Source organism: Micromesistius poutassou (genome assembly GCF_964030765.1).
Source record: "Micromesistius poutassou genome assembly, chromosome: 9".
Taxonomy (NCBI): domain Eukaryota; kingdom Metazoa; phylum Chordata; class Actinopteri; order Gadiformes; family Gadidae; genus Micromesistius; species Micromesistius poutassou.
In genome coordinates this window covers 6,791,685-6,805,200 of record NC_140279.1, presented here as the reverse complement: position 1 = coordinate 6,805,200, position 13,516 = coordinate 6,791,685, and the positions used below count along the sequence as shown (strand labels likewise).

The following is a 13,516-nucleotide window of genomic DNA, read 5'->3' as shown; positions in this document are numbered from 1 at the left end:
GGAAGCTCATGGCTTGGGAACCATTACGAAGTTGCAGGAGTCGTTAGTGCAGTGTTGGTCGTGCTGGGACCGGACTGTGATGCTCCCAATGTGAATACCGAACAATATTGGGTGATGGCAGGCTTGTTACAAAAAAAAACAACATGTACTGGGGACAAACACTGACTATAGTTTTGCGAGATCTTGAGTTTGATTTGCGAGTTCTTGACTTTGATTTGGGCTCAAAGGGCCGGCTGGCGATCGGGGTGGTGGATGTGCCCTGGAGATGGTGGGAGGGCGAGACCCCCTCGGGAGCGGCTCTGCAGAGGCTGGAGAGGCGAGGCTGGAGTCCGTGGACCCGCTCCCGACGGCGACACGGTGTCCCCCTCGGGAGCGGGTCCGCAGACTCAAGCCTCGCCAGACCCACACGCACATTGCTGGTCAGCAATGTGCTGGCCAGGGTCTGGTGAGGCTGGAGTCCGTGGACCCGCTCCCGAGGGGGACACGGACCAGTGTTTCGCCGTTTGTGTCGCTCCTTTCCTGGGGCTAGAGTTAGGCTGCGCGTGTGTGTGTGTTGGTCCGGCGGGGCTGGAGTCCGCAGACCCCCTCCCGAGGGGGACACGGACCAGCGGTTCGACGTGCAGAGTGCAATGTGCGTGTGGGTCTGGATCAAGATCTCACAAATCAAACTAGAGATCTCGCAAAACAAACACAAGATCTCGCAAATCAAAGTCAAGATCTCGCAAAACTATAGTCAGTGTTTGTCCCCAGTACATGTTTTTTTTTTCTTCGTCTTCGTGTTTTTTTTTATTTTGTGAGATCTTGACTTTATTTTGCGAGATCTTGAATTTGAGTTGCGAGATCTTGATCCAGCCCCGCCAGACCAACACACACACACACACACACACACACACACACACACACACACACACACACACACACACACACACACACACGTGCTCGTGAGCAGCCTAACTCTAGCCCCAGACCCTGACCAGCAATGTGCGTGTGGGTCTGGCGAGGCTGGAGTCCGCGGACCCGCTCCCGAGTGAGAGTTCCCGTTGGTCAGCGCTCCGCCATGCTGCAGAGAGCAGAGTGCGTGTGTGTGGGTCTGACGAGGCTGGAGTCCGCAGACCCGCTCCTGAGGGGGACACGGACCAGCGTTTCGCTGTTTGTGTCGCTCCTTTCCTGGGGCTAGAGTTAGGCTGCGCGCGTGTGTGTGTTGGTCTGGCGGGGCTGGAGTCTGCGGACCCGCTCCTGAGGGGGACACGGACCAGCGGTTCGCCGTGCAGAGTGCAATGTGCGTGTGGGTCTGGATCAAGATCTCACAAAATAAAGTCCAGATCTCGCAAATCAAAGTCAAGATCTCGCAAAACTATAGTCAGTGTTTGTCCCCAGTACAGTTTTTTTTCTTTTTTTCTTTCATGTTACTTCTGCGGCTCCATAATTTATCACATTACAATGTAATATGACAAATAAAACAAATGCATTAAATCATCAATGCATGTCATACACATGCATATAAGGCTCTGTCTGCACCTGCTATTGGCTCAGTCAAGCTCAAGTTACATTTTATGCTGGCGGGCCACGGAGAAAGTCACTTTAGCTAGGCTAACAACACGCTTCAAGATGTGTGTATGATTGATTGTGAAAATCGCCAATTCAAAAGCGTACGGACCGACAAATATTTATTAACAAAATTTTTTATAATGATACGATTAAAAGTGAAGAAGAAAGGAATGCGTCTGCCAAGTTTATTCCATGTAGTAGTACTATATCTATTAAGTTAACACTACTTTAAGTAAGATTTATTTGTAGCGATTCATTGACATAGTTTTACTCTATGTGTGGCCCCTGAACCGCCAGTGGTTTTCCTTTTTCGCCCACTTGTTAAGGAGGTTGAATAGCCCTGATCTAGTGTCTGGGAGTTCTCGCGAGAGCACAATTTGAATTTGCTCAGCGAGTCACTCTGGGAACGAGCAATAAGGCATGTTTCAGATCGCCTGCATTTGAGCGCATGCATGCACGAGACTTGAGAAGATCCGCCGGAACTAGTCAGACACACATCAAGTTCCCACCACGTCAAGTCGGACACAGGTGCACTTCTCGTAGTTTGAACAAGCATAGTTTGGGAGAGGGCACGCCTCTTTGAAAGGAGTCATTTCTCATGTGGGAAATTCCACGTGGTAATTCCAACCAACTAGGGCAACGTTTTGATATGTTGAGGGGAGTGTCTTATGTCAGCATTTATTTGAGACCATATGCACAGAAAAGCAGACGGAGGGAGCTGGAGCTCCCGCGAGTTGTTAAAGCCATGTGACATGTCGCATAGGGAAGTTATCACCAGCATTTCTGACCTTTTTTCATCCCAGAATGCATTATGTAATGCGAGGCGAGGCAACGCAACAAACCGTACTCCACGCACCCCCCGCTATGAACAGCTTCGTTTGAGGGCATGGCTAACCGCTGGAAGGCGGGATTTCTGCACTTCAGCACCTCCCACTGCAGAGTCTGACGTCACATTATCAGCAGTAACAGCAGTCAATTTTGAGTGCAAACAAGTCGTTTGACACACTTAATGAGGGGCGTTTTCTGTGTGTGTGAATACTCCCCCTGGTTCGGACGTAGAATTTTGTGGGTCACAGCTGTGATGCTCCTCACCTGCCGTGGTTGTTGCACTGGACCCAGGCACGACCGCAGCCTCCACCTTCTCCAGTTCAGAGCCATCAGCTATAAAACAGAATATGACAGACAGACAGACAGCTAGATATATCTATATCTATATCTATATATCTATATATAGATATGGATATATAAGGGCTTCCTGTCAGTGTTAACGCTTACGATTAATTTGGAAACAATGCATAAAAAAGCATTATGTTTACGCCGATTATTGCACTTCTTCATTTTGTGTCTTATGTCTTCTGCCAGCTGGAAGTGATTTCCTTTATGGTAGTTAGCTGCATCATTGCCATTCAGCTTCCCATGCGAGAGCGTGCGTGGGAGTCAAACCCTGCGAGCCGCCGCTCAAGAGTCAAGCAAATATTATCTTTATTTTTATCTCGACAATCTACTTCTGTGCCATTCAGGGGAAGCTGTGAGAAGAGACCCCATGACGGTGATAAATCATCTCTCCTTCTTGGGTTTCACCATCAACTGGGTAAGAGCTTTCCGCTCCTCAGCCATCGGCTAATCTACTTGGGGCTTTGCCTAGACTCGGCCACGATGACAGCGTGTAAGGAGTAGAATGTTCTATATTGTGGGGAGTAAAAGTAGTAAGTGAAAATACTCTCTTTTGTTTGGCATTTTGTAAATCCATTGATCCTTCTGTTGGAAGACTCATTGCTCGTTGACCTGAAACAGAAAGGGGGGCTGGTTGTAGTCTTTTTGCTCGCTCTAGCCCTACTGTTGATATGAAGTACTGAGCAAAAATACTACAACCAAACGTAAACAGCCCCATTTCCGTTTCCGGTACCGGTCCGGTTTCCGTTTCAATGGGATTTACAAAATGCCAAATAAAACACGACAGAAACTGTATTTCACTATGATACTTGATTTGGAACATCAACAAACACCATTAACCACTTGGTGAGTTGCACATTTCTAAAAACGAACGTTTAGGGTTGTTTTAAGGACAGGTTTGTGAATGCCCATAGCCAGCCATTCTGAAGCAGGCAGGGGCAATTCTAAATGAGCCAGATACCCGAGACAGGACCTATAGTCAAAGTTTCGGTGTCAACCACTCTATTTCATCCTAGACAAACCAGAAATGGGGCTCAATGTTCAAAATACCGGAATTTTCCAATGTCCAAAACCAAATATACATTTCCTCATCTATTGATGATGAAACAAACTGAAAAAAAGACAAACAAGTTGGAAAAAATGAAAAACAAGAAAAACAAAACACTAAAATCTTGCCTGGGCTACTCATGTTAACGGCTGATGGTTTTGCACTGGGCTTAACTATGCTGAATGGCTTTAATAGAACACAATGCAACTTAAGGTAGCTTTAACTTCCATAAACTCTGCACTCTTGGCAATTGTGTAGTCATCTAATTGTGATTGCTTTGGTTGTACTGAGCCTTAATTGTCACTTTGGATAAAAAAAACATCTCCTTTTTTGGTGCATTGATTACTCAATGCACAACAGGTGTGCAGCCTCAACCTGCCCAAGAGTCTAATCTGTGTGACTTGGGCCAGGTGAGGCTGCTTAAACCAACAATGAACCACAGTACAGACACTCACACACCTGCTGTATAGGCGTTAACTGATGCCTATTTATGAAGCAACCCAGTGGCGCGGGAAGTAGGGGTGCGGCAGGTGCTGCAGCACCCCCTGGTGGCAAGCTTTAAAACTGCGATGACAATAAAATGATAGCTTATCTCTGGTTGTTGTTTCTGTTCAACGACATTTTGTATGTCATGTTTGGGATATGGGATGAAGAGAGGGATAATTTTAGTAATTAGAAAATTATAGCTTATAAATATCTCTTGTTGTTTCTGTTCCACGACATGTTGTATATCATGTTTTGATATGGGATGAAGAGAGGGATAATTTTAGTCACTTGAAAATTATTTCATTAATCAATGTGTATTGGCCAATCAGATTTGTCTTGACGCGATTGCAATTAGCCTAAAGGAACGTCCATGGTCCTGGTGATAACGAGACGGCTCACCAGTGATGACGCTCACGCTTACGCGTGTTCCCGACAGCGACCGTTCATGTGCACTGCATTGGGAATCTGAGAGCGCATCAAGTTCTTAACAGCAAGGGTTTTTTTTATCCAATAAAAAACAGTCAGAACCAAACCGAACTTAGTAAGATCAGTTTCAAGTTCGCATGCCTTTATTTCCTTGTAGCCTATCACCTACTATCCTGTTGCTCTTATTTATGTGACGGATGTTGGATTGCAGTTGGATGCCATTCTGACACAGTTGAATACATCTCGCCCACAGGTTAATCAACGGGGTGGGGGGAGCACTTCTAAATCGTATCGTTTTCAACAAGATGGCAAGCCAATCTGTATGCGCTGCGATCGGGCTGGTCATATAGCCAAATATTGTCGCGTAGATGTAGAGTCCACTAAAGTAACGGCTCAAGGAGTGCCACAGAGGGCTATGACTCACAATCAACTAGTAGAGCAATCCATGTCTCTGCAGCCTCAGGGAAACTAGCGCCCCCTGGTGTGTGGAGTCAAACACCAGGAGGTGCTCCCTCCGACTCACATCGTTTGACACCTAATGACCCCAGCCCTATGCCCCAACTCATAGGCCAGTGTCCCGTGGTTCATATCTCAATGGGGGGGGAGGTAGTGCCCTGTCTTCTGGATACGGGTTCTATGGTTTCCACTATAACAGAAACTTTTTTTTTGGAAAACTTTCAATCATGTGACAAGTCGCTCAAACCCTGTAACTGGCTGCAACTACAAGCCGCTAACGGTTATGAAATTCCATACTCAGGTTATGTAGAACTGGATGTTGTAGTGTTGGGTAAAACATTTCCTAGTATGGGTATTCTAGTAGTACGTGATCCAGTTGACCCTTTCACCCGACAACAAAAACAGGCAGTACCAGGACTCATAGGGATGAACATAATCCAAAGTTGTTACAAGGAATTGTTTGCAGATCTCCACCTCACCCTTTCCAAACCGTCAAGGGATAAAGACAGTAAGGCTTGGCAGCAGGTCTTTACCACATGCCAATCTATCGAACACCTTTATAGTAAAGGGTACTTGGGTAAGGCTAGAGTGCAGGGGGGTGCAGTACGTATTCCCCCGGGATCTCTTAAGCTCATTCCCCTAGTTTGCCCCAGCGCTGCCAAGCTGTCCCTTCATTCTGTGTTATTAGAGCCCCCGTTAGAAGACACCCAGTGGCCCGTGGGTTTATTAATATCTAAAGCGTTATTGTCAGTGACTAAGGGGGTGGTAGAAGTACCCGTGACCAATGTAAGTTCACAAGAGGTGTGGCTTCAACCACACACTACTTTGGGTGAGCTTCACATCGTACAAGTGATGTCTGCAGGGTGTGCTGTGGATATTGTGGAGGGGGGCAGTGGGGGACAGGTTGCCATAGTTCAGTCGGCAGAGGTGCAGGCCACTCCCACAATAGACCTCTCCAATCTGTCATGGCCCATGTTATCGGCAGAGCAAGAGAAGCAAGCGAAGGCACTTCTCTACCAACATAATGGGGTCTTCAGTAGAGGGGAAGGAGATGTGGGGTGTACCACTCTAGTCGAGCATCAAATCCCTCTCACCGATGACACCCCCATCCGACAGAGATACCGCCGCCTGCCCCCGTCCCAGTATGAGCAAGTAAAGGCCCATATCCAACAGCTGTTGGAGGCTGGGATTGTCCAGCCTAGTTCTAGCCCCTACTCATCACCTATAGTCATCGTACAAAAGAAAGGGGGTGACATGAGACTCTGCGTTGACTACCGACTTCTGAATGGTAAGACAAAGAAGGACGCATACCCATTACCTAGAATAGAAGTCTTTGGACGCACTGACGGGAGCGAAGTGGTTTTCGACTCTGGATCTTGCAAGTGGCTACAATCAGGTGCCAGTAGCAGAGGCTGACAAGGCTAAGACTGCATTTTGTACACCCTTTGGCCTGAATTTGATCGCATGCCATTCGGTCTTTGCAATTCACCAAGCACTTTCCAGAGGTTGATGGAGAGAATTTTTGGAGATCAAAGCTTTCAGTCACTACTTTTGTATTTGGATGATATAATCATCTTTTCCTCTTCCTTTGAGGAACACCTGAAGCGCCTGGAACTTGTCCTAACCCGCGTACAAAATAACCATCTTAAACTAAAACTGTCCAAATGTCATTTCTTTCAAACGGAAGTGAAGTATCTGGGGCATGTAGTTTCTGCGTCAGGGGTAGCGACTGATCCAGATAAAATCAAAGCCGTAGCGGAATGGAAGCAGCCGACGACTACGAAGGAATTGAGGTCCTTTTTAGGATTCGCGTCCTATTATCGTCGGTTTGTGGAGGGCTTTGCAAAGGTCGCCACGCCATTGCATCGTTTAGCTGCTATGGTGGAGGCAAGTCAGAGCAAGGCCAGAGCCCGGGTGAACACTCTAGGAAGTCGGTGGACCCAAGAATGCCAGCAGAGTTTCCAGACCCTTAAAGATCAGCTGATCAGTGCACCAGTCCTAGCTTATGCTGACTTTACAAAACCATTCATTCTAGAAATTGATGCTAGTCATGCAGGACTCGGGGCTGTTCTTGCCCAAGATCAAGGTGGGCAAAGGAAACCCATCGCCTTTGCCAGCAGAGGCCTCCGCCCTACAGAGAGGAACATGTCCAACTACAGTTCTCGGAAACTGGAGCTGTTGGGCCTAAAATGGGCCGTAACCAGTAAGTTTAGAGAGTACCTGCTGGGTGTGAAATTTGTTGTCTACACAGACAATAATCCACTAAGTTATTTACAAACAGCCAAGTTGGGGGCGACAGAACACCGTTGGGCGTCAGAGCTGGCGATGTTCGACTTCGACATCCGATACCGACCTGGCACTGCAAATAGAAATGTGGATGCACTTTCTAGGCTCCCTGACCCAGTCCCTATTGCTGCGGTTGCCCCAGGCCTAGCCATCCCCCCTCTGCCTCTGGGCTCCATTGAGCCTCCAACCGAAGTCCTGTGCCAACAGACTAGTGCCCTTCCACTACGGCAAAAGGTTGATCTACAGTCTCTGCAGTCTATGGATGCAGTTATTGGACCTTTTAGTCTCCTGTGGAAGCGAGGAATATTGCCCACCAAAGCCGAACGGATACTCCTGCCACCAGGAACGCAAAGGCTTCTTAAGGAATGGCCGAGAATTCAGTGTCAGGAGGGGGTTTTGTACCGAAGCATCCGGCTGCCAGGGGAGACTAGGGAGACACTCCAGCTCCTTCTGCCACAGTGTTTAAAGCGCGAAGTCTTGATAAGCCTCCATGACGATCACAGGCATCAGGGCATAGAACGAACCACTCAACTCATCCGAGAGAGATGCTTTTGGCCGGGCATGACTCATGAAATTGAAAAGCACTGTCAGGAGTGTGGCCGCTGTGTGGTGGCAAAAGCGGTCCGCCCAAGGGTTCAGACTTTTCCAGGGAATCTGATGGCATCCTGCCCCCTTGATGTTGTTGCCATTGATTTTACAACACTAGAGAAGTCTACGGATGGCCGAGAAAACGTCCTTGTAGTAACGGATGTATTCTCAAAGTTCACACAGGCTTACCCAGCCCGCGACCAGAAAGCTAGTACGGTGGCGAAATTACTGACAGAGGGGTGGTTTTACCACTACGGGGTGCCTAAGCGACTCCATAGTGATCAGGGAAGAAACTTTGAGGGAGACCTCATGAAACAGCTGTGCCAACTATATCATATTGAGAAGAGCCGAACAACACCATATCATCCGGAGGGTAATGGGCAGTGCGAAAGATTCAATCGTACACTACATGACTTGCTCCGCTCTTTACCCCCGGAGCAGAAGCGCAGATGGCCGCAGGCACTCCCTCAAATACTCTTTGCCTATAACACCACTCCGCATGCATCAACTGGGCATTCTCCCTTCGAATTGATGTTCGGGCAGAAAGTGCGATTGCCGGTAGACTTTCTCTTGGGCCATGCGGAAGAAGAATTGGACCCAGTGTGCACTCATGATTGGCTGAAACGGCATCAGGAGAATCTCAAGGAAATTTACGCCCATGCCCGAGATCAGTTAACTGTGGCCGCAGAGCGCCGAAACCAACAAGTTACTCCTTCAGTAAGCCAGCCACTTGCACCAGGCACGCTGGTCCACCGAAGAAACCATCCGTTGGGCCGCCATAAGATTCAAGACTTTTGGGATTCAACGGTCTACGAAGTGCAGAGAGCCTTGGATCAAGATGGGAGAGTATACACCATATGCCCACAAGATGGAACAGGTGCCCAGAAGAACATCAACCGGGCCGAATTACGGGTCATTCCAGCTGAGGTGCGAGCGGAACCCACCCTCACCATCAGGATTCCCAGAGCACCAGCAGGTCCCCAGCGGAGGGGAGATGGAAGGAGAGGGACGCCTCTGGCAGAAGAGAGCGATGATGAGGAAATCATTGTGATGGAGCCCGCGACGAGTCTAGAGGCAGTTGAGGGAACATTCCCCATAGGTGATCAAGGTGTACCACTTCCCCACGAGCCAGCAGTAACCACACCAAGCTATAGCCCAGACCACATACAGCCTGATGTCCATGAGGCAATGACACTGGAAAATGCACCAAGCCCCTCCCCCAATCTTGCTATGGCAGTAAGACGCTCAGCACGGGCTAGAGCAGGACAGCATAGTAACCCATTCCATCTTCCTACGGCAACCTCTGTGAACGTAGGCCACACCAATTCAATTGAAGGTAGACCTAGATCCCCCGCTGCCCCCATGCACATGACATTTAGACCTTGAGAGTCTCACCGGGACGGTGAGCTTTTAAAGCTGGGATGGGTGTGACGGGGTGAATTATTAGTTTAAGTATAGACTAAATATTCATTGGTTGCATACACTCCCTCCCTACAGAGGGAGCCGCTTTGATCTCGGGGACTTTAGGAGGTTGATGGCGGGGGTGGTACCACCTGCGTCAAATGTGTAATTGGACGAGCGAGCGTGTTCATTTACACTGATCGGTCCATCGCCGCGAACTGGGGCTACGGAGAGCATTGCCCAAAGACGTGGCGTGTCGTGTCGGGAGTCATTGCGCAAGGTAGCTACTCGTGAGTCTAATTGCACTTTAGCAATACTTCTGTCTACATTTCCCGTATATTTATTACAAATGGTGTGCCATATGTACGATTGATTTTATGTTTAACGTACTGTATAGTACAGGGAACGTTTAACTGACGATGAGATGTTTCTATCTGTGTGCTGTGTCATTATGTGTGTTTTTGGTCTGTTTCAGACGTGGCGTGCGTCTGAGTGTTTGTGCCGCTTTCTCCCCTGTATAGTTTACCTCCAAGCTTCTGTGGGAATTTAATTATTATATTCATCTATTTTGGTTTGAATTTCATTTCTTTTGTTTCTTTTGGGATGGGGGGGGGTCCTAATTATTAGGGCCTGGTCGAGAGCGCGTGTTGTCCATTAATCTATGTTCATGGTAGCTCATAATAATAAGTTTGCTGTGGTTTGTCACTTGTATTACTATGTGCTTAGACTATCTTGTTGTGCTGTGTATCGCCATCTTTTGAGTGCTGTGCAATAACTGAACTGATTGAATAAGATGTTGGGCGACTGTGTTTTTATGTGACCAGGTCTTACCTCCTTGTTTATATTTACTATAGTTATTGTGTCATAATAAATTTTAGATTTATCTTTTCTATACCAGCGTCTTTGTGGGTCCTTTAAGATCTGTTGGGGAAGGACTACAGAACTAGATTCTCACTATATTACATTTATGAGAAGCACATTGTATTGCCACTGTATGGAAGGCTACACTTGCCCTTATCTGGAGCTGGTTTACCAGTAGCCTACAACGTTTAAAACTGAGCAAAGTCGATGCCAACAGACGGTTACAACGTCAATCAATAGTAAAGTATGTGATTATGATGGTTTATTCTTTTATATTGAGTAAAATATATGTTCCGCCATGTTCATGAGCGTCACTAGTAACCCTAACAAGTTCTAGAGTGGTATGCAGAATACATACCCCCCGCGCACCCCCTGACAAAAATATCTTCCTGCGTGTCTGACAAGAAGATGTTCAGGGGGATCATGCTGCTGTCAGCTGCTTGTCATGTAGCCTCATTGCTAGTGAAACTGCTCTAAAAGGAGGTCATGTCACATCCATTGGTTGTGTATGTGCAAATAACTCAAATTCTCCAGATTGTGTTATTTGCGCAGTAGAAATTGAGTGATTTACACAGTAGCAGTGAATAGCTCTTTCTTGTGTTTTTCACCATTGGTTGGTAGCTTAGTGGCCAGGGTGCTTATAAGGTTGGTTTGGGCAGGGGTGAAAGGAATGAAAGGAAATAAAAATAATATAAATTAAACTGATTTTGATCCATTCACCCCCCATTAAGATGGAAATGAAAGTCAACTTTTAAGTGACCATCATCACTCTTGATATATTTTTCGTGTAATCAATGCTGTGTGTGTTCAGGCAACAACTGTTGACTGTACAGTATCGTAACATTGACCTCAATTTGACTTAAAGGTTCAGAGACTACTCACTAAGACATGTAGTCTCTCCGGTCCATTGTCCGTTCATACAGGTCTTGACTTCTCCCTCAATGGTGAACTTTAAGTGACAAGTGTATCTCACTGTTTCCCCGTGCTGGTAGGGTGACTTCAAATCACTGCTGATGTCACCATCAGGGAGCGGCGGCGGAGGCCCACACGGTCTTTGGTGACTGCTGTCGTCTATGCAGAGAGAGGGACAACATATAATAAAATAAAATAATTCTTTACTGAAGTGAGTACAAACGCAGTACAAAAACCACAGACTTTACATGAGAAAACAAACAAAAAAAGTGAGAAACTCGTCTTAGAAACACTATTGACAATAGTCACAACTAGGAACCATGTTCTGGCAATATTCAACAGGACAAACATTTGTGAAGATAAAGCAGGGAGTGAAGGGAGCAGACGGAATAAATAGGCATGACAACTGGTGCGGAAAATTTGTCCACGATTGCATGGTGTTCGGTGAGTACTGTCTTATATACTGACGTGTGCTCCGCTTCATCTGATTCATCTGGGTTAATGTGCCCGTGCCTGCCACGTGCACGCGATCGGGAAGCTCATGGCTTGGGAACCATTACGGAGTTGCAGGAGTCGTTAGTGCAGTGTTGGTCGTGCTGGGACCAGACTGTGATGCTCCCACTGTGAATACCGAACAATATTGCGTGATGGTAGGCTTGTTACAGTGGTTTTTCTGACTTCCCATGCGACTCTAATGCCTTTATACCCAAAGTGCCTGCTTTGAGCATTTTCATGCACACGGTGCAGGGCTGTTCTCGGGTTAGATCTTGTTGAAGTTACCTTTACCCATAGAAGATGAACTTAAAGTCAACAGAAACAAGAAGTTATTTTATGATAAGAGGAGACACCACTAGCCCCTGCAACACACTAGCTGGGTGTGCTCTGATGAATTCTAACCGGGTTGCACTGTTTGCATTAGTGGTTATTGTTTCCTAAAACCAAAAATTCAGATTATTGGATTTTACACTTTTCAAGGACACACTCTTGGAGAGAACAGAGCTGGTCTTTGAGGTCCAGCATCATCGTCCAGTAAGGACAAAGCAGGTCCACAGCCTCAGCCCATGAAGTTGGGTTGCGGGAGAGCGCATCTGGGATTGAGTTTGAAACGGTGAGATTGTGTATGATCTCAAAATCAAAGTCCTGTAGTCTAAGACAGTGGTTTACCACTGTCAAACCCCAACCGGGGGTTTGCGTACCCCTAGTGGTATATGAGGAGATTGTAGGTAGTACGTGGAAAGACTGTTGAGATTCCAAATCTTTCCCATTGCATAAATGGTAGGCTGTGTGCATGCAGCAACAAGTTCTCCCCCCTCCCAGCATGTGTCAACTGTAACACTTCACTTCACAGTGCATTCTATTTCATGTCAAAACTGCGTGCAAACCAACTACAGCTAGCTGCTATGAAACAAGGATGAATGGCTTAAACACCCGCCCTTCCCTTTCTGTTGATCCGGAATAAAGGTTTGGGGAGTCCAGTGAAAAAATAAAAAACTGCCAAGACCAAACACCAGCAGTTGAATGAGAAGTATATTTTGCTTGTATTCATGTGTTCGTCCGAGGATCTAATGCAATAAGAGTGTTTTCTCTGTGGCGAAATCCTGACAAATAATTGGATGAAGCCAGCTTATCTGCAGCGGCATCAGATCACCAAACAAGCATGCAAAACAAATAATTGGTTTGAGTTTTAGGAAGGAGGTGGGTGCTATCCCCATGGTTACGAACAACGCCAACTTTGTGATGTTTTTTATTACAGTCACTGTGTATGAGCGTTATAATGAGCGATGTTTATGAAATGCGCCACACACTGTAGCGTTATACTATAGTCTGGGAAGCCTAACCCTCACTCTTACACAAACAATAAATATATCGCTGCTCAGACAGAGCTTCATCACCCACACACACACCGTGGCATAATACAACCCGGTATCACGCGATTTCTTGCTCATGCTCACGAAAATTAATCTATTGTCCCAGAGCACGTTTCTCAGACTTTTTTCGTGCTAGACTTCACTAAATGTAAACCCATGCATTTTGAATGGGGGCGTTTCTTTCCACACACACACACACACACTCCAAAACACATGCATATTCAGAAAACACCTGCAAACTCAGAAAACACCTGCATTGATTTCACAACACATGCATTGCAAATATTCACAACACGAGCAGATAGGGAAACGAACTGCAAGTAATGACAATGGAAATGTTTCCGGGGGGACCATAATCAGTGACGGGCCCATATCCGGTTGGCGGTTCTATTCAATTACGAACGTCTTCAGTCATTGGATTGCATAGATATATATACTAGCTGTGTTCGAAATCGTTCCCTAT

General features: G+C 46.6%; 1 protein-coding gene across 1 annotated transcript in view; it reads right to left on the bottom strand.

The window, feature by feature from the left end:
- The window catches only part of LOC311352788 (complement factor H-like), a 135,838-nt gene that overhangs the window by 95,358 nt on the left and 26,964 nt on the right, over nucleotides 1-13,516 (bottom strand). The window contains exons 7-8 of the mRNA XM_084472587.1: nucleotides 11,156-11,344; nucleotides 2,641-2,709 (exon numbers count right to left, since the gene is read on the bottom strand). Of these exons, the coding sequence (XP_084328713.1) occupies nucleotides 2,641-2,709; nucleotides 11,156-11,344 (258 nt within the window). The remainder of the gene's footprint in view (nucleotides 1-2,640; nucleotides 2,710-11,155; nucleotides 11,345-13,516) is intronic.